This window comes from Octopus sinensis, linkage group LG17, assembly GCF_006345805.1.
Source record: "Octopus sinensis linkage group LG17, ASM634580v1, whole genome shotgun sequence".
In the NCBI taxonomy this organism is placed as follows: Eukaryota; Metazoa; Mollusca; class Cephalopoda; order Octopoda; family Octopodidae; genus Octopus; species Octopus sinensis.
Genome location: NC_043013.1, coordinates 13,374,363 through 13,399,624, shown reverse-complemented (window position 1 = coordinate 13,399,624; position 25,262 = coordinate 13,374,363). Strand labels below are relative to the sequence as shown.

The 25,262-nt window shown below is 35.7% G+C and overlaps 1 protein-coding gene across 1 annotated transcript in view; it reads left to right on the top strand.

Moving 5' to 3' along the window:
- Window positions 1-25,262, top strand: part of LOC115221043 — a 336,595-nt gene that overhangs the window by 233,176 nt on the left and 78,157 nt on the right. The window contains exons 25-29 of the mRNA XM_036510356.1: window positions 9,927-10,015; window positions 11,323-11,507; window positions 16,182-16,276; window positions 18,337-18,374; window positions 22,193-22,277. Of these exons, the coding sequence (XP_036366249.1) occupies window positions 9,927-10,015; window positions 11,323-11,507; window positions 16,182-16,276; window positions 18,337-18,374; window positions 22,193-22,277 (492 nt within the window). The remainder of the gene's footprint in view (window positions 1-9,926; window positions 10,016-11,322; window positions 11,508-16,181; window positions 16,277-18,336; window positions 18,375-22,192; window positions 22,278-25,262) is intronic.

Here is a 25,262-nt window from a genome sequence, read left to right as displayed (position 1 = left end):
TTCCTCGGGGCCAGTATAGCCTTTTTGCCAATCCAATCCATATTCTGATAATTAGCTTGTAGATCTGGGAACACTACATCTCTGAGATCAGAAGGCGTCTTAACAATGGTACAAATGGAATCGATGGCAATATTACCATTTTCATCCCCTGGTATTTTGCCTTCGCCAAGTGCAAGGAGGGTGTGAGGAAATGCTGCTGATGTGATATTACGTCGCATATGAGCACGCATATTGGTGTGAAGTTTGAGAGTTACTTCCCTTTATTAAAAAAAATATGCATTAAAATGGAAAAAAATGATGGTAAATTATTTGTAAAATCATAGACTCATCGTAGACGCGCGCTAATACCCAGAAGGGCTCGATATGAATCACGACTATAAGATACCTGGTTTTGGTTAAACTGCATTGCAAAATGTGGGAGTAGTTAGGAATCTAAATCGGAGTAGACAGACACACAACCTTTCTTTTATATATAAATATTTTCGTCCTAAAAAATTTTGTATGGATTGAATGGTTACCTCTATGGAAATATATACACGCACATTATACATACATGTGTGTATAGATGAATATATAAATACATTTAAATATCTATATACACTTTTGGGCGATCTTTCTTTTTCTTAGAGATAACTTTAGATCTTATATTCATCCTAAAAAACTTTGTATGGAGTGAAAGGTTACCTCTATGGAAATGTATACACACACATTATACATACATCTGTGTATAGATGAATATATAAATACATTTAAATATCTATATACACTTTTGGGCGATCTTTCTTTTTCTTAGAGATAACTTTAGATCTTATTTTCGTCCTAAAAAACTTTGTATGGAGTGAATGGTTACCTCTATGGAAATATATACACGCACATTATACATACATGTGTGCATAGATGAATATATAAATACATTTAAATATCTATATACACTTTTGGGCGATCTTTCTGCTACTTGTATATACTTTAGATCTTATATTCGTCCTAAAAAACTTTGTATGGAGTGAAAGGTTACCGCTATGGAAGTATATACACACACATTATACATACATCTGTGTATAGATGAATATATAAATACATTTAAATATCTATATACACTTTTGGGCGATCTTTCTGCTACTTGGATATAGGTCTTATATTCGTCGTAAAAAACTTTCCTGTCACACACTCACGCACACGCACACACACACACACACACACGCATCCTCACACACACACGCACACACACACTCACACACACACACGTTAGCTTACAATTTTATTTATATATTTGCGTGTCTATGTGTTTAAAGAGGAAGTGGGAATGTAGAGTGAAAGAGTCACTTACTACAGAAAGTGAATTACTTTCATTTAATTCGTTGCACACTGTGTGTGTGCGTTTGCGTGTGCTGTATCCCACACTAAGAGAAGCATTTGACTCATACACCACAATGTGAGTTTTCTCTAAATTTTGCTTAATTGGGGTTGAAATTTTAAAAAGTGGACCTGGCACGACCCGATGCATTCTACTCTTAAAAATGCTAGGTAAATTGTAATTGAAGAAATCCTATATTGTAGATTTCTATACGATACAAAGGGAGGCAGATAAAATCTGCCTTTTATAATAAGAGATTTACCGGTTTTTGGTTTCCTGGTCAACTGCTTAAATCTTATGACTGTCTCTATTGGATGAATGACTTTATATATACTTAATTCAGAGTATTTTAATAATAATAATAATAATAAAACATTGTGTACAGTGCTCAGGTGCACTACAACTCATCTAAAGTGTATGCATAATCAGGTGTAGTTTCGGCGGATTTCGGAAAGCATGAGGGCCTTAAAGGATGCAGTGTCATGGCAGTCAACAACTGACGCAGGCAGTTTGTTCCATGCTTCAACAACTCTGAGCGTGAAAAAATGTTACCGAAAGTCATGGGAGCTGTGTTGTTTTCTGACTTTGTAGACACATGGAGATCAAAAAGGTGTTCGGTGTTGTTGTTGGTGAGGTGTTTGATAACTTTGTGGGTGTTTACCAAGTCGATTGCCAGACGCCGGAGCTTCAGTGAATCCATGCCCAGGGAAACAAGGCACTCAGAGTATGGTAGGTGTCTGATGGAGGGTATGCGTTTGGTTGCACGTCTCAGGAGGTCAATGTTCTGAGCAAGATAGGGGTTCCAAACTGATGATGCGAATTCCAAGTGTCGTCGTACTATAGCTGTATACAGTTTTAAATAGATGGCTGGAGAGCGGCTAACAAAAGTCTTGCTGAGTGATGCCAAGACACCCTCGGCCTTCTTGACAATTTTAGAGATATGCTTTGTCCAACGCAAATCACTGCTGACAGTGAGGCCTAGGTCACGCTCGCAAGAGGATTTCTTTCAACCAAAAATAGTAATTTATTTGCTATTGCCAGTGGTCAACCTCTTCTGTTTTCCTTCTTGTTGCTACTTTATATGAACCCCCTCGTACATTAATGGTCCTTGAAATTACACCACTCGCTAATTTCCATGTGTAATGAAATGACCAGCAAAGTGTTGCTTCTTCTTCACCTTAATTATACATCATTCATCTCTTTGCATTTCTACCTTACAAAACATTAACCCACTTGTAATTGGATTTCATTTCTCACAATTTTGTTGTTCATTAGATGTGCTCCTTGGCCTTTGACCCATCACTTTAATTTTTTGCACCACCTAATTCATCTTCTGTGTAATACCTGTAACTCTTCCTAGTCTCGAATTAACATAATTGTAGGCCTACCACTATTTACAATCTTTCTTCTCTGATTTCTCTGTTCATCCTTTGTCTCCTTATGGCTCAGAAAAGTGCAGTCTTTCTGGCCTTCCTTATACACGATGTGCCAAACTATTTCTGCCTCCACCACAACATATTACAGAAATCTCTCCTTTGTAACAGAAACACCTCATGCCTCTGCCTCCACCAGTTGTCTCATCCACATTTATGCATGTACTGAAATGAGACCTTGTTACTTTTTAGTCAATTAAGAAACTACCTTTTTCTTTTCTTTCTACTTGTAATGAATTAACCAATTAGCTGTTTTCTTAATTTTCATTATTTACCCATTTATGTTTGTATTAATGATGCTTATAATGACAATGCTTGTACTACACTTACTTCCAGTAGAGACAGTCATTTGAACATGAATGAATGATAATATATTAATGCAAGTGGAACTGATACGTGTCTGCTGGTAAACGCACAATGAAACTTTCTTTTCAAATGTTGAATGTCATCCCTCCTTTCCAAGTTCCATGTCATGTCCCTTTCCACACCTTATGTAGGTCTGGCGAGATTGTGGAGGGGTGCTTCAGACAAATTCCTCATGGGTAAGAAACAGATTTAAAATCATCTGGAAAAGTAACAGTGATGAGGTAGGTAGCATGGGATTACTTCTAACAGACAAATGGGATGGTAAGGTGATTGAGGCAGTCACAATTTGCAATAGAGAATTTAAGCTTAGACTAGTTTTGCAGAGAAGTAGAGCAATATCTCTAACTATGTTCCCCAGGCAGGTCTACCAATGAACAAAAGGACCGTTTTATGATATACTTCTGCTAGCTACCTCAAAGACAAATGACAATAACCTCATCTTTGTTGGCTGATGCTTTCAATGGACATGTTGGGCAACACCCAGGTATCTTCCATGGTATACATGAGGGCCATGGAATTGGTTCTCAAAACAAGGAGGGAAAAGGCTACTGGAGTTCTACAATGTGAATAACCTAATGATCTGCAACACCGACTTCAAAAAGCCAGCCAAACACCTGATAACTTATCAACTAGGTGATCATGCTAGCCAGATTTATTACATTCTCAATTGTAAGCAAGATATATGGTTGCTCGTAAATGCAATGGCCTTACCTGGTGAAGAATGTGACCACCTCAGCATAGATTAGTCTTTAGTGATTTTATACTTCAGGCTAGAGAGATTTCAGGAAGCAGACCAATCTAGAAAAGAAGGATTTGGAAGCTTTTAGAGACACCCAAATTGAGAAATTTAAGGAGACGGAGGAGAAATTACAAAGTTGTAACAATGTGGGTGAGTTGGAGTTACTGCAGGACAGCTTACTGAGTACCACAACTCAAATCTGTGGCTGGTGTAAAGTTCCAATCAGACCTAGGATGATGTGGTGCTGGAATGATGTTGTAGATAAGGATATGAGTGTGAAGAAACAAGCCTGGAATGACTGAAGAATTACAGTACCAGAGAATCATATCAGGTAGCATGGAAAAAGGCTAAAACAAAGGTATATTTAGACTGGGGACAAGCAGAGAGGGGAAAGTATGCAAATGTTCTGTATCATGAAGATCAGAGGCTTGAGATATTTCGGAACACAAGGCTATGTCAGAGATCATTATGATGTGTTAGGAGAGAAGTGTATTCACATGGATGATGGTTCACATGTAGTCAGGGATTCTGCAAGGAAGGAAACTTGGAAACACTTTTATGAAAGTTTGCTAAATGTAGAGAATGCATGGAAGAAGAAAAGCTCACCTAATGCTGATCTAACAGAGGGGACGGCTATCTGAATTGACAGTAATTTGGTAGATAAAGCAATTAAAGTTACAAAGACAGGGAAATCCTCTGGCTCATTAGGAATGACTGCTAAGATGCTTCACATATCTGGTGGAGTAGGATATGTCCTTGTCTCTTATATAGATAAACCAAGCAAGAGGGAGCCAAATGCAATAGTTGGTGTAGCAGTGTTATAATCAACAGGTACAAAGGCAAAGGTGATGCTTTAGACAAAAATAATTACAGATGCACCAAATTGTTGGGCCAGGTGATGAAAGTTGCAGAAAGAGAAATAGGTCAATTAAGGAAGAGAGTTAGTGTAGATAAGATGCAGTTTCGATTTGCACTAGGTAGAAGCACCACCAATGCTTTCCTTCTGGTGTGCAATTGCAGAAGTACTTTGCCAAAGATATCTGGTTTTTACTGACATAAAGAAGATCTTTGACAAGGTTCCCCACACCTGGTGGGCAAGGCAGAAGACAGTGATAGATTAGAGGTTGGATGGGTAATGTTAATATGTATATGCAACAGAGTGTAAGTGATTTGAGAGAAAAGCTGGGTGTATGATGCATGGAACGTAGTATGCAAGAGATAAGTCTGTGCTGGTACAGTCATTTAATGTGTATGAGTGAAGAGTTGCCTGGCGAGGTGCTGATCTCTAATTGTGGAGGGAATGTATGGAAGGGCTAGGCCCATGAAGATGTGCGACAAAGTCATGAGAAAGGAGCTACGGATGTTGATGACAGAGGATTGGTACTCCAGGTACTTTGGTGGGCTCGTGAAAATCTGACAAGCTAAGTAAAACTGAGGTCGTACTTGTTCCCTGCAATACTCTTCAGCTGAGTATTCACAATCCTGCAGGTTCATGGGTACTAATTCCAGGTAAATGTACCTGTTTTGGTGCTGCATAAAAGCACCCAGTTCACTCTGTAAAGTGGTTGGCATTAGGAATGGCATCCAGTCATAGAAACCATGCCAAAACAGACATGGAGCCTGGACAGCTTTTAAGCTGGCCAGTTCCTGTCAAACCATCCAACTTATGCACACATGGAAAATGGATGTTAAATGATGATAGAAAATGTTCTCATAAACACTGTGGTTCCAATATGTTGACGGTCATGAGGTAATCAGGGAACTCTCTTTTTATAATAAGACAGAGAACTTGTCCTTCCTCCTAAAAACTACCAAAAATACCTTCACTACATTCACAACATATCCTAAAAGAAGGCGAGAGTTAAAGTGGAAAAAGCTATAAATAGTGACTGGCCTCATATTTGACCAAAACAAAGATCCATCCTGCATCATACCAGTCCTGTCTAGACCCCTAATCTCTGAACAATCAATTTCAACAATCTACAAAGATCACAAAATAGTACACTTCATATTCTTTCGAATTTTGTATAAACCATTTCCACAGTCCATGTGAATAAGCAAGTTAGTTATTAGATGAGACTGTTAGAAATAGCAGCTAAATCTCTCTGAACACCACCTGATTTTCTTAAAAATGCACGGACACACTTTCTTAAAAATGTACGCACACATGATACATTGTAGATGTCAATATGCTAAAGCAAAATGAACATCGCTTTAATTCTCTCTAATCACAAGTCAGCTTGATCATGGCTGATGTTGATCTAAACAACAACAACAACATATAATATAAAGCTAAAATATTTAAAATGAAATATCCACTTCAATGCGTGTAGGCAGAGTTTGTTACAGCAAGATGAAACACCACACAATCCTTGCTGTTACATGTTCAGTGAAACTAAAACTACCAAACACGTCATTAGCCTCTTTAGTCTCAAACTCTGTTGTGCTGAGAAACAAATCGATAGAGACAAGTGCAGAAGCACAGTGATTGTCACACTGCAAGAAGGGGTTCATTCGACGTCTATTGGTGCCCAGAAATGAAATGATGGAAGAAATGCAATCTATCCAAACTGATACACTGCAACCCATATTACAAAGCTCTGCACATCAGATTGCACATTACACAGATGTGAAGAATATGGTATATCTACAGATCACATCCAGTCATTTCACTAACTACATACATACTATAACTATACAACAACAATAGCAACAAGTAAAACAACCACAAACTCATGATACTTTATAGATTGCAATGAAGGTAAGAGCAACACAGGAGGAGTTTACAACAGCTTATTTGGATTGACGCTTGATGTTAACTGGAGAATCTCCTCTCATTGATTGAAATTAATAAAGAGAGAAAATCATGGATAGATAAATAGTTTTATATATGTGTGTGTGTGTGTATTTGTATATACGTATATTTATACATATATATGGGTGTGTGTATATTTATATGCCTATGTATCAATGCATGTGTTTGTGTGTGTGTGTATATATATAGTTAACCCAAACATGAAAACACAAAGAGAAAACACAACAACGCGAGGACATGGAACAAATATAGTATTATTGGACGCTCAGGAAGGATGGGAAGAGGGAGAGTTTAATGTTTCGAGTGGAGCTCTTCATTGAAATCATAGGAGAAGGAAAGATCCAGAGAAGGGAAGACAGAGGAAAAAAATCGCCAACGGTACACACGTGGTCACATTTTGAATGACCAGAAGGAAATGGGTGAAGAAAAGTTCTTTCAAAGACAGGAGAGTGCAAGAGGAGGTATGTGTGTGTAAGTGTGGATATGTGCGTGCGAGAAAGTTTGCGTGTACATGTGTGTGTATGTGTGTATGTGTGCAATGATAACACGTGTGTGTAAACAGAGTGAGAGAGGAGATGGTAAAGTGTATAACATTCATGGGTTAAGAGTTCAAACCCATCATTGACAATTGTTGTATTTCTTTGTCAATATCTTTATTTTATATGGTCACAACTCAGCTCTAAGGAATTAGTAGCAGAACAATTTGGTTCAGTCTCATACCAGAAAAACACTCTATCCACTTAACTATTATCTCCACAATATAGTTCTGATAATGCCACTGTATATCTTCCCTGGATGTGTTAAAGATAAGTTCACATCAAAAATTCCTTGGGACAACCTGGTGAGATCTGTGACCAGATCTGTGGATGGTGCAAAGATCCCTCTCAACCCAAGGTAACATGGTGGTGGAACAACATAGCTGACAAGGCCATAAGGGAAAAGAAACAGACATGGAAGAACTGGTGGTAGCAGGGAATTGTATCAGACTGTCAGCTTGGAGACAGGTTTATTTAGCCAGAAGGATAGCAGATAAGAAAAAAATTGCCAATGTCCTGTGTTGTGAGGACCAAAGACTTGAGGTGGTTTGTGCTGCAAGACAGTGTGTGAGAGAGAATCATGATGTCATAGGAGAGAAATGTATCTGCATAGATGATGGTTCACTTGCATTTAATGAGACTGCAAAAAGAGAGACTTGGAGATGCCATTATGAAAGATTGCTAAATGAAGAGAATGAATGAAATAAAGAGTCTGCCAATGTCAACCCATCAGAGGGACCAGCTATCCGAATTGACAGTACCTTGGTAGATGAAGTAATTAAGGGTATGAAAACAGGAAAGCCCCTGGCCCATCAGGAATCACTGCAGAGATGCCCAAAATGTCTGGTAATGTCGGCTATAGTCTAGTCACCCATATAGACAATCTGGTGATACATGAAGGAGTCATACCCAATGACTGGTGTAGCAGTACCATAGTCAACTGTTACAAAGGTAAAGGTGATGCATTAGCTACAAATAATTACAGAGGTATCAAGTTGTTGGATCAAGTAATTAAAGTCACAAAGAGGGACATAGGCCAACTAATTAGGGAGAGAGTTAGTTTAGATGAGATGCAGTTTGGGTTTGTGCTAGGGAAAAACACCACCAACGCTATATTTCTAGCAAGACAGCTGCTGGAGAAATACTTAACCCAAGGTAAACCTCTGTACCTAGCTTTCATTGGCATGGAGAAAGCCTTTGACAGGGTTCCTCTATCCCTTATCTGGTGGTCAATGAGGAAACTAGGTACAGATGAATGGTTAGTGAGAGCTGTACAAACCATGTACAGGGATGCTGTCTGTAAGATGAGGGTTGGCAATGAGTACAGTGAAGAATTCTGGGTAGAGGTCCATCAAGGATCAGTCCACAGCCCCCTCTTATTCATCATAGTCCTCCAGGCAATAACAGAGGAATTCAAGACAGGATGCCCCTGGGAGCTCCTCTATGCTGATGACCTTGCTCTAATTGCTGAGTCATTATCAGAACTAGAGGAGAAGTTTCAGGTGTGGATGCAAGGACTACAATCGAAGGGCCTTAGAGTCAACCTAGCAAAAACCAAAGTCTTAATAAGTAGTAAGGCAGACAAACCACAAATCCCTTCAGGTAGATGGCTCTGCTCGATCTGTAGAAAAGGCATAGGTAGAAACTCGATAAGGTGTACCCAGTGTAAGCTATGGATACATAAGAGGTGCAGCAATATCAAAGGAAAGCTAACTGCGAAGATAGTTTATATGTGTGGCGAATGATCAGGAGCAATAAACACTGAAAATGTGCAGAGAACATCTTCCATCAAATTCCAGGGGCAAAAAAATACGAGTAGTTGATAGCTTTCATTACCTAGGTAACCAAGTGAAAGTGTAACTTCTAGAATAAGAATAGCCTGGGCAAAGTTCAGAGAGCTCTTACCTTTGCTGGTGGCAAAGGGCCTCTCACTCAGAGTAAAAGGTAGACTGTATGACACATGTGTGTCAACAGCCATGCTAGCCAAATGAGACTATAACCGTAGCCTATGCCAGTGCTGCATAACCAGCCCATTTAAGAGTACTCTTCAATCATTGGGCAATAATCTCTGCTTGCAAAGACCTGTTGAAGCAAGTGAAATCGATGACATGGCTGATGACAGTACCACCTGACTGGGACCTGTGCCAGTGGAATGTTAAAAGCACCATTCAAGCTTGGTCATTGCCAGTGCCACCTGACTGGCTCCTGTGCTGGTGGCATGTAAAAAGCACGATTTCAGAGTGGTCATTGGCAGAGCCACCTGACTGGCTCCTGTACAGGTAGCACATAAAAAGTGCCATTTGAGCGTGGTTGATGCCAGTACCACCTGACTGGCCCCCGTGCCAGTGGCACATTAAAGCACCCACTACATTCTTGGAGTGGCTGGCATTAGGAAGGGCATCCAGCAGTAGAAACTTTGCCAGATCAGATTGGAGCTTAATGCAGCCTTCTGACTCACCAGCCCTCAGTCAAACTGTCCACCCCATGCCAGCATGGAAAGTGGACATTAAATGATGATGACGACGACGATGATGTAGTACCTTTACAAACAACAAAACATCTTTATTTGATTGTATGTGTGCATTTTAAAAGATTTTAAAAAATATTTGTTCATTCTTAGATTACTTTATATCTGTAGATTTAACTTTAAGGAATTGATTAAAGTTTTTCTTTTAATTATCAGGATTCTGGTCGAGCAGCAGATATTATGGCAGATGCTTACCAAACAAAACTCGAAAATTCAAATGAAAAAGATGAAGACATAAATGACAGGTTCGTTCTTCATTTCGATAGAACAATAATTTTGTTTTTTTTTGCTTTTGTTGTTGTCATTACAGTTGATGTTATTAAATATGTTGTTGTTTAGCCCCTATTAGCCCTGATAGAACAGGTCTATGAACGTATGTAATCCAGTCTTTATTTTCCTGTATTTACATACTTATTAGAAGACTTTATTATTCCACTGTGCCAGTCTTCATTTTTGCTGAAAGAGTATGATTTGAAATGGATTTAACTTATATTTTTAGCAGTTTTTAGTGGCAAGGTAATCTGCTCCCTCCTTGGCTTGCAACTCTGCTATTACTATAGTTGATAGTTTGATTTTAGAGCTGATATTAATAGCGTTGTAGATATTTAAAGCTTTGACTGAAACTGAAGACTCATCAGATTTCTTTAACTAAAGACTCAAACTTTTGGCAGTATGACATGACACTGATAATAATCATAATATTGATTTGTTATTTAGACATAAAGCTCCATATTTGCTGGGGAAGGATAATGGGTCCAATTCAGGACATGCCTAGAGATGTTTGGTTTTGTCTATTTCGTTTTCCATCCAATTTAAAAGATCAGATCGAGCAGTAGGTATCATGAAACAACATGAAAACACATTAATAGAAATGGTAATTATGAATAAATCTAGTATGGGTTTAACCAGTTCTGGGCACACTGGCTCCGGCTGTAAACTTAATTCAATCCATCTTTTAACACTGAAGTACCTGGTGGTGGTTCAACAGGAGCATTTGGTCTTTCACTGCCTTTAACAGTCCACAACGTTGTGAGCATTCAGATCCGGCCATGTCTTGATTTACAGTCTTTTCAATTCATAGCATCACTGTTTGCTACAGGCTGACATGTAAGGGGTTCTCAAAAGGAGGTCTACTAGCATATATGCCAGAGTTACTATGAGCAACATCTCTAGAAACAACCCCATTTCTTGTCAGGCCTCCCCAATCTATGTCTTCCAGGTTAATTATTTACAAGATCCAAAAATTGATTAGCAGCAACCCATGAGTTCTGTTTTATCCATGTCTTTTCCTCATTAATCTTAGTTGTTCTGTAAAAATTATGGGTGGTGCCTTTCCTCCTTAAATTAAGATTTGTCCCATCATTTGTTATCACTAATAGTGTAGCCTGATTAACATAATTCTGATTAGGGCTCCAAGGTAGCCTAACTTATCTTCTTTGTGACATCAGTATAGACCTTATGTTATTCTTTATAGTTAACTTTCTTTTAATCACTATTAAAAGATTTACATATTAATTTCTGAAATAACTCTTCTTTCTCCATCAATTCTAAGGAATCTGAAAACTGATATCAGAGAGAAAATTATTAAAGAATTTGAAAAGGAATTGAAAGGAAAAGGGATAGATAACTTGGTTGACTATGTGTTGATGTCCCTAAAACAACCAAACTTGCTGACTATTTATGATAAAGATTCAGAGAAAGAATTTGATCTAACAATGTTCAAAGCTGTATTCGAAGGTAAGAAATAGTTTAAAATTAAATTTTCAGTTTTTTTATATTTTCCAATCAGTTTGACTTTTATTAGACATAATTGTAATTTAGATTAATTATTGCTAATTAGACTAATTATTACACTTGTAAAAAAGTTGAGAGCTATTTTTAGTATAAAAACTCTAAAAAATCTAAATTAGGATGAAATATGCAGAGAAAGAATAACGATATTATTGATGACTTATACTATCATTTGTATATTTTCTTGTAAGTTTTGGGAGGTTAATCCTGTACCTGAAGCTTAATTAAGCTTCATCAATAAGAGAATCGATGGCTGTATCAATGGATTTTCTAGAGAAGCTTCTGGTGTCTCAGTGAATTGTATGTTGTTATTAGCATTGTACTTTGTCTCTGTTGAAGACATTTAACTCACAGGTTCCCCTTTTCTATATTACTGAAAATAGATACAAAATAGTAAAAACAGTATGCTTCTGCAATTGTTATCATGATGAATATTTTCCAGATTTGAGGCACTCAATCTAACCTTAGCCATAGAAATAGTTAGTTGGAAATAGTTCTTGTCTTGACAAAATTGCCATTTAATATATCGGCACAAGAAGGCAGCAAACTGGCAGGAACGTTAGCATCTGGATGAAATGCTTTGTGGGATTTGGTCTGTCTTTACATTCTGAGTTCATCCTTTTGGTGGTCGATAAATTAAGTATCAGTTGCATACTGGGATCAATCTAATACACTAGCCCCCTCTCCAAAAGTTTCAGGCCTTTTGCCTAGAGTAGAAAAGAATATATAGGCGCAGGCATGTCTGTGGTAAGAAGCTTGCTTCCCAACCACATGCTTCCAGGTTCAGTTCCACTGCATGGCACCTTGAGAAAGTGTATTCTAAAATTGTTTCAGTATGGATATTGGGTTGCTGGACAAATGTGTCAAAGAGACAGAGACATTGAGAAGAGCCAGATTAATCAATACTGAAAATATTGCGCTCAACATAGACATAGAAATCAGAGAATTAGATCTCAATTGCCCACACATCTAGGAACAGTGGAAATAGAATACATCACAAAAATGAAAGAGTAAATTAGTAGAGAATATTAAAGAATAGTTAGACTTATATTTAAACACTGAAGTCAATGCTGAAACTAATATAATAGAAACAAACATGCTAGCTATACTGATCATACTTGAAGAACAGTGAATTGAAAACCTTAGATAAAAAGACCCTATTAACAGCATACAGAAGTCACCACCCCACAGCAGACAAAAACAGAATATATCTACCCCTCTCAGAAGATGGTGTCTTGACACAGATAGAGAACTACAAAATAAAAGCAGTTGGACTGGAAATGTACTTACAAAGAACTGGTGCAATAGAGTGGATGAAATTACTGCCCATATCATGAACGAGTGCCATAGACTTGACCAAAATCTCTATAAGTTGTGACCACACGATCAAGTAGTGAAAGTGCTCCAATGGAAACTGTGTGAAAAATGAGGGCTAGAGAGAGTCAAAACACAGCATGAGCACAAACCACAGAGATTAGCGGAATCGGAGACTAGCAAAATCTTCTGGATTTCCCAATCCAAATGTATCAAATGCTAGAGCATAACAGACTGGACCTAGTGGTGGAGGACAAGGTGCACCACATATGTTATATAAATGATGTTGCTTGCCCCGTTGACCCACGAACAATCAAGAAAGAAGATGAAAAGATAGATGCAATCATTTTAAGTAGCAAATAGCCAGGCTATGGAAAATGAAGAAGGTGAAGACAGTGCCAATTATTGTTAGATCCTTGGGAACAGTATGAGAAGGCATCAAGAGGAATATAAAGGAAATCGGAATAGAGTTCCCAGTAGAACTGTTACAAAAGGATTTCCTCCTTGGCACGGCCAGAATAATCAGGACAGTATTAGATAACTGTAAAGAGCAGGTAGTAAACCCAATACGCATGCAAGACTCGAGGTGTTCCAACAAAATCTGTAATAAAGGGATAATAATAATAATAATAATAATAATAATAATAATGATAATAATAATAATAATGGAACCTACATACATTGGAAGCTATGCCAACATTATGGAATAACAACAGAAAAAAGATGGTATAGGCACACACCAGAAAAGGTCACAGAAAACGAGAAAACAACCATACTCTGGGATATGCCGATACACACAGATAGAAATTAAGGCCAACAGACCAGATATAGTTGTCAGAGATCATGAAGAAAAAAATGCTTTCTAATTGATGTATCAATACCGGCAGATGACAACGTGTCTCTAAAAGAATGGAGAACTCTCAAAATACAAAGACCTGGAAATAGAGGTAACTAGAATGTGGAACCTGAAAACAGAAACAATTCCTATCATAGTAGGTGCATTAGGCATGATAAAAAATATTCAGACAAATACATAACAAAAACACCAGGAATTACAAACACATATAACATACAGAAAATTGCACTACTAGGCACTGCACACATCCTACGCAGAACACTTTCCAAAAAATAACCATCAGAGCATCACAACAAATCACAGCACATACCCAAGGCACACAGAGCTGCGCTCGGTAGTGAAGTGAAAGCACGCTATAAAAATAATAATACTGAATAATAATAATAATGATAATAATAATAATAATAATAATAATAATAATAATAATAATAATAATAATAATAGTAATAATAATAATAATAATAATAATAATAAATTGAAGTGCAGTGGAGCCAGAAGCCTCTGCATGGACAGTATATACATTGAAGCCGAAATGCTGATGTAGACCAAGCAACAACCCATCAGTAGCTGAGAAGCTCAGGACTGAAAACAGTGACTGAAAGTTTCATATTGGCAGCAAAGATCAAATGTTGCCTTCCCGGAGAGTCATGAGAAGCTAAAGAAACTTTACAACAAAGTTTTTCTGAAAGTACGATTCCCTCTTGGCTCGTTAATGGTGTTACATTTCTACTTCAGAAAAATGAAGAAGCAAATGAACCAAAAAATCATAGACCCATAACCTGCTTAACAACAATGTATAAAATACTAACATCTGTCTTAACTGACTATACCTGTAGTTTTTTAATAGAAGTGGTATCTTCCTTAATGAACAAAAGATTGTAAACATGGGTTCTATAGTTGTAAAGATCAGCAACTCATCAATAAGATGATTTTGGAAGATTGTCACAAACAACACAAGAACTTATCAATAGTATGATAAATAAGTCTTTGATAGTCTACCACAAAGCTGGATTGGAAATATTTGGGAAGTTATGAAATAGCACCTACTCTGCAAAACATCTTAAAGTATGAGATTATGGAAAACAACACTGACTTTGAATAGTGACAAAGAATCTTTCAATGCTAGGAATGTAAGAATTTCATGTGGCACTTTCCAGAGTGACCCTATAAACACTCTTCTTTTGTCTAGCTTTAATGCCTCTTTAGAAATTGCTCGATGATAGGCAAATAGCTATGTCTTTTAAAAACATTCATGATTAACAACGATGAATATAATGATCAAATTCTTCCATTAACGTTATTAAGTTTTGGATCAACCTTAAAGAATAAAATTTAAGGATTGTGGGGTCTGACAGAAGTAGAGAATTGAAAGACATTTTGTACTGTTTTTGCCCTTTCTATGATAAATATTGAGGACTGAAATATCTGGAATAAGTTTGTCACACTGAGTTATTACACATAATAACATAAAATTTAAGCATTAAACTTCAAATCCAAATATTACTAATACTCCTCCTCCTACTACTCTACTACTATTACTACTACTACTACTACTAAAATAACTACTATCATTTGGCAACATGTTAGGCGTAATTATGCAGACCAATGGTCACGGTCTTTTAATTGTGACCACCCTATCTTTTTTTCCAAGACATCTACAATTTCATCTTGGACTACTTTATCTGATTTGTCCTTCCATTTTAAGTCAGTAGGGTGATATAATATGGTGATTCCATATTTATTTCTATTTAATAACAACATAGATATTCTTCATATATTCCCGTCATAACCTTGTCATTTCATTATGAACACTGAACATCAGAATATAAAGCTAGAAGAAATACTGCTAAGCATTTTCCCCATTACACTAACGACTGGCAAGCTCACTGTTTTGGGAAATAATATGAACAATAATAAAAGTAGTGTAGGAATTACAAGGTATCATATGAGTCATGTTAATGCTATTAACTATTTTGATTTACTCTCTTTACTCTTTTACTTGTTTCAGTCATTTGACTGCGGCCATGCTGAAGCACCGCCTTTAATCGAGCAACTCGACCCCAGGACTTATTCTTTTGTAGCCCTGTACTTATTCTATCGGTCTCTTTTGCCGAACCACTAGTAACGGGGACATAAAACACAACAGCATCGGTTGTCAGCAATGCTAGGGTGACAAACACAGACACACAAACACACACACGAATATATATATATATATATATATATATATATATATATACATATATACGACGGCTTCTTTCAGTTTCCGTCTACCAAATCCACTCACAAGGCTTTGGTCGGCCCAAGGCTATAGTAGAAGACACTTGCCCAAGGTGCCATGCAGTGGGACTGAACCCGGAATCATGTGGTTGGTAAACAAGCTACTTACCACACAGCCACAAGAACATTTTAATATCAAGACACTGTTTCATGTAAAATCTATATTACAGCAAAGAACAACATAGAAAATATGAGGCTCGGATTGGAATGGAACAAACCTGATGTTCTAAAACGTCTAATATTTAAAGGAGAAGCTCACTGGGAAGTAAGATAATATCTTTTTTTATCACTTCATGTTGTGAACAATTAATAAATTTAAAATCTTTTTTCTTCTTGAGAGGATAAAGAGTAAAATGTTTTAAATAAAAATGTATTTTAAATATCGTTTTAATAATTTGAATGCTTGTAAAATAATTATTGCTTGTTTGTTAAATTTTTTCACTGGAGATAGTCGAAGGATCACTTTAGGCAGGAATAGCAAGTGGGAAATTTATGCACCTTGTGTATGTGTGTGTGCATACTTATTTGTCAGTATGTGTATGATGCTGCTGTGTACATCCGTGTGCATGTATCTCTGTCTGTCTGTCTCTATATATGTGTGTATATATATATATATATATATATATACCAGAGTAAACACAAAAATGTGAAACAAGGTGGAAAAAAGAGTACTCAAATACCAGTGGTAGAGTAATATGCTTTATTTAAAGCAGCAGCAAAAATTCAACAAAACCTGTTATCTCTGAGTTTCCTGTTGCCGTTCATCGGACAGTTTTGCTAGAATATATATTATATATATATATATATATGTACACACATACAACAATTATGTATCAACATTTAACTGCCATCTTCCTTGCTAACGTAGGTTGGACAATCCAATAGGATCCAAACATCTGGAGGAGTGCGTTAAGCTCCAATGTCTACTTTAGCATGGTTTCTATTTAGTGGGGGAAAAAGAGGAAAATAATCAGAATATAATAAGAAAGTTGGATGGTACTGACTTCATAAACAAAGGAAGAATGTCTTTGAAGAATGTAGTTATAGTTGGACATTCCTTAGCCTCTTACATTGGAAGATAAACATCCAGTGAACTGAGACACTGACCTGGTTTCAATTCCCAGTTTCAATTCCTTGTTTCAATTTCTGCTTGAAGGGAATTAAGAAGTTATCATAAATTTGTATTTCTCTTCCTATAAAATTGTTGTCACGTGCTTCATATAAAACAATGAATATGATAAATATTAAATATCATCATTATCAGTTAGACATCTGTCCTTCTGTGCTGACACATTGTTGCATAGGTCTATTCTATTGTATATCACAATTCCTGTTGATCTTCCATAATTTTATTTGTTAAACCCTGCATTCTCATGTCACAGTTGACAATTTCTTCCAGTGACTCATCATTAATATTACCCTTCTCTGTATACCTCCATTAACTCAGTCAGATCTGTCAACGTATAAAATGCATCAAAGACAGAGCAAGGTTAACATTCGATGACTTTGTTGGCTTTGACAGTGCCATATTCCTTTAAGTTCTATTCTAACATGAACGTATCGCATGGAATGAAAATTATGTTCTTGTAGAGATGAATAATCAGAAACCTTATGGAAAATTTGTTCCATTTCCAAAACTTAGCACTTGGAAATGTAGAATGTTTAGTGAATTCAAGTTAAAAAGTTACCCAGGTTGGAAGTGCAATATGCTTTCAAGGGGGTGGACTACAAAATATTAAATAAACAGAACCATTAACATGTCTTTTATTCATTTTCCCATTCATTTTAGTCATTTTTTAAAGATATATTAGAGCTATCCTCTTGTGTCTGGGGAGAGTCATTCTCTTTTAGTGCCTTATAATCTGACAAACTCACTCGGTAAAATTTTCACTCATTTCCTCTTTATTATTTTCTAAGATTTCACTTTCACTGCCCTGCAACCTTTTCAATAGTTTATAATCATATCTTTGTAAGTCTGACATGGCTTATAAGTTTTACACAAATGATTAAACTGGTTAAGCAAAATTCTGTTATCATGATGTGGCACTGTTTTCTATCCAGAAGATTTCATTCATTCAGTCAATGTCAAAACACCATGTACTATGCAAAAATTGTAAATAAGACAACTGAAATCATGTGTATCTGTATTAATAGTGATGAGATTATCTCCACTGATAATCTTGGCTTTACTCGTGTCTTGTACTGTTTAAAGTCTTCTCTATAATTTGTTGTAAATTTTGAGATTCTCTGTTATAGAATTAATGTCAGATGTTGGAACTCCTTCATTCCTTCAAACATTCAAATTAAATTTTTTTTTATTTTCAGGATGTAAAGAAATGGATTCAGGAAAACATAAAATTGAGGTAATTCAAGCAATACGCTCATAATTCTGATAAAATATAAGTACATGTGTAGAAGGATTTCAGTTATACTACATAGTGAGTTGAAAAACTTTGGTCAACCGAGATTATCCAAGTAACTAGTTGACAAAAACTTCGGGGATGTCAGTAACCCCAAAACAACAAGCAATGAAGATAACTTAAAATTAATTGATTGTTGATTTACACATAAGTCTTTTCACATAATATATTGCAAATATACTAAGTTGCTACACTTCAAAAACTCTTACACCATTAGATCACTGGTGTTATTTATCAATAGCGGAAAAAAGTCAACAGAAGGCTCAAAAAAAATTTGGTTGGCAAAATGAGAATTCATCATTTCTGTATACTTAATTCTTTTAAGACAGCTCTAGTATTAATAATTTTAACAATCAGACTCATTTTTTTATTGGTGAAAGAAGTTAGAGTTTATGATATCGATTTCTTTCTCTGTTTTGTAAGGATCAGATTGCTGTAAATCAACTCAGTGGAAATCCATAGTGTCTGCTAATGATACATTTTTACTCATTAGCTCACATACAAGAGAGAGAGAGAGACAGAGAGAGACGAGAGAGAGAAAGAGAGAGAGAAAGAAAGAGAGATAGAGAGAGGAGAGAGAGAGGGATACAGAAGAGAGGACACACACACACACACACACAACAGAGAGAGAGAGATTACTCATTTTGGAATTCTACTTTCTGCAAGAGACTTCACCAAAGTTTGTGTTGAACGTAAAATGACTTCATCATGGATGATGAATGATAGCCATATCATCATCACATTTATTGTTATTTTCACTATATTTATATTTTCATATTAGTATTAAATATGAGTTAAGGCGGCGAGCTGGCAGAAACATTACCATGCTGGGTGAAATGCTTAGCGGTATTTCGTCTGTCTTTACGTTCTGAGTTCAAATTCCACCAAGGTCGACTTTGCCTTTCATCCTTTCAGGTCGATTATTAAGTACCAGTTGCGTACTAGGGTCGTTCTAATCGACTGTCCCCCTACCAAAAATTTTGGGCCCTGTGCCTAGAGTAGAAAAGAATATTAAATATGAGTAAGTCTCAAAGGTTACATCAAATACATACTTTTTGGGGTTTGGGATGAAGTTCAAAATGTCGTTTTATTGTTATTTATAATTCAATAGATTCCAGTTTTCCTCTGCTTCCAAGATACTGAGGGGTAAGCAGAATTAATGCATGAAATACAATATACGGGAAAATGAGATCTTTGTGTTTCTCAGCAAAAGGAATTCAAAGAAGCAAAAATATGAGAAATATAAAACAAAGTCAGTATATTAAGCCATGCGCAAATGGAAGACAACAGAGAGAGGGGGGAGAGGGAAAGAGAAAATTAAGGGAAGGAGATGAGGATTGTCTATGTCTTATTATAGATGGTCATCATGATATTGGATACAAGAAGTGTTAGTAGGTATGGGATTTCTAGCAGAGGAGAGTGGAGATGGGTGGTTGATGTTCATGTGGAACTCAGGTGAAAAAGAAATAAGGAAAGAGTAAATAGCAACAGGTGTGTGTGGAGAGATGTGTGCCACTATACAATGTATATGCGTGAGAGGGTAAGTTAAGATTCAAGCAGTGTGAATATGTATGTGCACTTGTATGTATGTGTGGATGGAATATGAGGGAAGGAGTTGGATAAAAAAAGAAATAATCTTTAATTCCAGTGGGAGATAATACTTATAAGGGGACAGTTAAGCAAAGGAGTGGGGTTAAAAAGTGAAAGGAAAAATTTAGGGGAAAATTTACCTTTAGGGGTTGATACTGGAAAATTCACCTTTAGGGATTAATTATGGCTGTGGATTGATGCCTTTATAAAGAAAATCAATCATTGTTTACAAAGACTTTTATTGGATGAATTGGGATATCGGAGAAATCTGTAAATGCCAACAGCATGTTGACCAACTCCGTACACAGGTGTGTGTGTGCATGAATGTGTGTGCATGCACATATGTGAATGCATGTGTAAATATTCACTGATGAATACAACCATTAATTTTAATGTTGTACTTGTTTGTCAAATGACTTGATCTGAAGTTGAATGTTGAATCTAAAACAATTGCATCATGGGAAAGTCATAATAGCCATCACATCATGTATACACTATTGATAGAGATGTGAGAGAAATTATCTACTAACTCTTATCTGGATGGAAAAAGTTTCTAATTTAAGCACAAGACCAGCAATTTTTAGGGGAATGGTTAAATTAATACCATGAGCCCGCCACTTGACTGCTACTTTATTTTATCAAACTCCAAGAGGACAAAAGACAAAGATGGTTTCATCAAAAATTGAACTCAGAATGTTAGTATCAAAAGTAATATTTTTAACATTCTGCCAGCTCATAACTGTACTGCCATTATTTTTTAATTTTGAGAAATTTTAAATAATTGATAATATTTATGAAATAAATACTTTGGCTCAGTGTCTGATACTAATTTGATATGACCTTTGCATTTGCAGGCAACAGTCACTGACATGTTTTGGTACTTTATTTTAATGACTCCCCAACTCCAGAAAGACAAAATGAAAGGTTGAGCAATGTAAAACTTGAACTCAATATAAAACTGAAGCTAATACCACATGTATTTTTTCTGACCGCTAATGATCTTGTTGTTTCAATATTTTAGTCTAATTAGATTTCCTCAGCAAAGCATAGCCTTCATCGGAGCTTGTCTTTTTCTTACTCACCACATAATTATTATTAATTAAGAACAGTTTTTATCAATTACTATGTTGGCTAATGCTGAGAATACATATATTTTGCCAATCCAGGTAATATCAGGTAATGTTACATAACTATAATAATTATAATCATATATTTTCAAATTTCATAGAAAATGAATGCTAATTTTCAAAATAAAAATATTTTTGTATATTAAAACATAATTTTAAATAGATTTTCTGATTTGTTTATTTGTAATGATATATACTATCTAATGATAATACTGTTAATATATTGAGGAACTACATTAGAAATAATATCTGATACGGTTTACTGTGACAAACATACATACCAATATTACCTTTCATATGAATTTAGTTGTACAGTAAGCAAGGGGCATAAATCCAATAAGATCAACATTATCTTACCATGGTTCAAGAGGGGAGACAAATAGAGAGAGAGAGAGGAGAGAGAGAGAGAGAGAGAGTGATAAAAGGAGACACACTACCGGACATCTCATGCAGTTTCTTTTCACACCTACTTAATTCAATTTTATATTGTTAGTGTGGGGATCAAGTCAAATGGACACAAGAGATGTGTGTATCAGTGGTACCTGGATAGGGTGGAAGAGAGCAACCAGTTCTGTGGAGCAGAGGCTATTGTAGTAGTGGTAAAAAAGGCAAAGAGAGGACACAGCACAACTATAGGTCAGAATTTAGTGTGTATTGGTAAGTGACTTCATGCCAGTCAGATGAGTCACCTGTTTTTCTTTATTGATGTGCTCTTATGAGACCTGTATGTGTAAGGGCTGCATCATCCCAGATGTGGAATCACTATTCCCCAGTGTGCCTCATTTTTCTCCATTTACTTCTGATGGCAAAATGTTTCTTTGCTTTTCCTTTTAAGTTTATTTAAAATTAATCATTGTTTTATTCAACTAAATTGAAAGATAAGTATCCATTTCTGTGTATAGATTTATATCTCTATATCTGTGAATATTTGTATTTTTCATTGGAGTTGTTCTTTATCTCTTGATTTTGTCATTTTCCTTTTTCTACCTTCCCCATCACAAATTTACTCCAATTGTTCATTTGGCTTTTGTTTGTCTTTGATAGAAACCTTAGAGACGAAGAGGCATCAAATCCCTGTGATGCATTTGGTGAGGTAAAGTTTGTAGAACATGATCAGAAAATTGCAAAGGTAATTGTTTTAATGCTTTTAAATATTTTTATTGATAATACTTGTCTGTAGAAATTTTATTGAATAATCAGTTCATGATTTCGGCAATGTATTTGTATAGCAGCAACGTTTTAAATGCTTTCTGTGAATGTTTTTACATACCCTTTTCTTTTTTGTACAGTTGGTTTTTATATTTCATATTGGTGTGTATGAATTATTAGTAATACACATACACTTAGTGATTCTGAAAAGAAAGAAGCATAAAAGAGCTATCATTAAAAGTTATTATATGTGGTGATTGTAGGGTAAGTGCAAGAGAAGTATCTGGCTAAAATTGTGTTCAATGACCTGTAGAAAACCTTTGACAGAGATCCTTACTCTCTCTGATCTGGTGGTCACAGAGGAAACTGGCAGTTGATAGCCATACAGACCATGTACAGAGGTGCTGTTAGAAATTCCATACAGTGTAATTAGTGCAAATTATAGAAACACAAGTCTTGCAATAGTAGCACAGTGTAAATATTTAATGAAGGTCAAAACAAATATACATGATTAACAATTTAGTCATTTTTATAAAACCTCGGTATGACTAAACTTTCAATCATGGATATTTCTTATGATCTTCAGCGAAAATTTAGACTTATATTACATTCTGGCTTTGTGAAACTCATTGGAATTTGTGTGAACACCCGAAAATTTGATCGTTTAAACAAGTTTTTCCGAATTTTGCTTTGTACATATAAACTTACCCAAACCTTGGATTATTTATTTATTTTTACCACTGATATGCAAAACGTTGTTGAACCAGCTTGATATTTGAATAAATGTATTACAAAATTTTGAAACACCCACACAATTTGAGATTTAGAGGCATTTTCAAATCCCAAATAAATTCTGTCACATATATATATATATAATATATATATATATATATATATATATATGCGCCTTCACTTATATATATATTATATATATATATATAATATATATATATATATATATATATATATATATATAAAACTTTCTCCAGAATATTCTTATTCTAGCAGATACACTCACAGAGCATCCACCTCCACTACTGTCTTGGTCACATAGGTAACAGAAGCTATCAACTACTTCAAGTGTTTTACCCTGGCATGTGATGGAATCTATTTTCTGTGCATTTTCGTTGTTTATTGCACTTGTGCAACTTCCACACACAGAAACTATCTTCCCATGTAACTCTCCTTTGATATTGCTGTACCTCTTATGTGTCTATAGCTTACAACAGGTACATCTTATAGATTTTCTACCTATGCCTTTTCTACAGATCAAGCAGGGCCATCTACTCGAAAGGTTTGTGTTTTGTCCGCCTTATATATATATAAATCCTGAAAACACATAAATTCATGAAATGCAAAAAGCGACACAAATCGCTAAAGTGACTTCTAACAATTGCAAAACTTTACACAACAACCACGAAACCAATGGTTAAAAATATAAACGCCCAAACTGTGCAAGATACTCCAATCTACTTGAAGGCTTGAATTTCCTTTCCAAACAAGGAGAGGGGTCATAATTTAAATCAATTTTACTTATGCCTCTGAGAATCTAATTTATGTAATAACGTGCTCGGGTTGTGGACATAACTATATAGAACGAGTATGACATTGAGATGGAGAACCACTCTACATAAAGAACAGATCCGATTCCCGTAATACAGACAGATTCCTTTAAGAGAACACATAGAGAGGTGTGTAGGTAACATCAAACCAGATTTCACAGTTTTTCCCTTCTACCAGCGCAACAATACAATTTCTATAGAAATAAAGAAAAGTTATTCAACGAAAAATACAGAACACATCTAAATATGCACGCATAACCAGCTTTGTTCTCTATACATATTTTGACTCACGATTGCATTCCCATCACTGTACATATTTCTCCCCACTACTCTAGCTTTTGAAATGTTGTGTATATATTTCCCTCCCCCGGCACTGAAAGATGAACAGTTATCTTCCCTGTCCACAATGATAACGATCACCAATTACCTCCCCTTAGAATTTTATACTTGTTGAATCATTCATTCATAAACTACACACACATAGATAAAGAAAATTTTCTTAAGAAAATACGCAATTAAAATAATTTTAATGTCATGATTAGCTAAAACGAAACCAGTCGACAAACAACATAAAATATATTTTAAAAAAACTAAAACTATGTAAAGTGTGTGCATTTTCCTTCTTTAATTTCTTATATATATTACAGCTTACCACGTGAGGATAATTGAAATTCCACCCTTTCTGTTACTAAATACACACACACATATATATATATAGGCGCAGGAATTACTGTGTAATAAGTAGCTTGCTTATCAACCACATGGTTCCGGGTTCAGTCCCATTGCGAGGCACCATGGTCAAGTATCTTCTGCTATGGCCTCGAGCCAAGCAAGGCCTGAAAGGAGCTTTGAAAGAAGCCTGTCGTACATATGTATATATATATATATATATATATATATACATTATTATGAATTATTATAATTTTTCTATTGAGAAAGGAGCCGGTTTCCAACAAAGATACCAGGCTCCATCTTCGGGATGTAGTTAACACAGACAAATTCACATTTGGAACTTGAGAAAAGTCTTGCATATTTTTACTGTTCCACTCACAGATTGAACTTGCAATCTACGAATCAGCCAGTCAAAATGCTCTTTCGGAAAATCTCAGTTCATCCAGATTCTCTTTGTATTCATGTATGTACGTATGTTCACACGCATGCATGTACTTATGTTTTGTGTCTATGTAATTATTGATTCTTGTATCTACCACTTGGACAACAGTCTATTTTATTGTAATGATGTAATGAATTATGTCGATCTTAACTGAATTTTAATTATTCTCAAAGATATACCTCATTGATATTAGAATTTTATTCTGTTGTGGCAGAACTATTGGAATAAGTATTACAAAATAGAACAGAGATTACAGAAAATTTTGTAGAAAATAATTGCATCAAGAAAT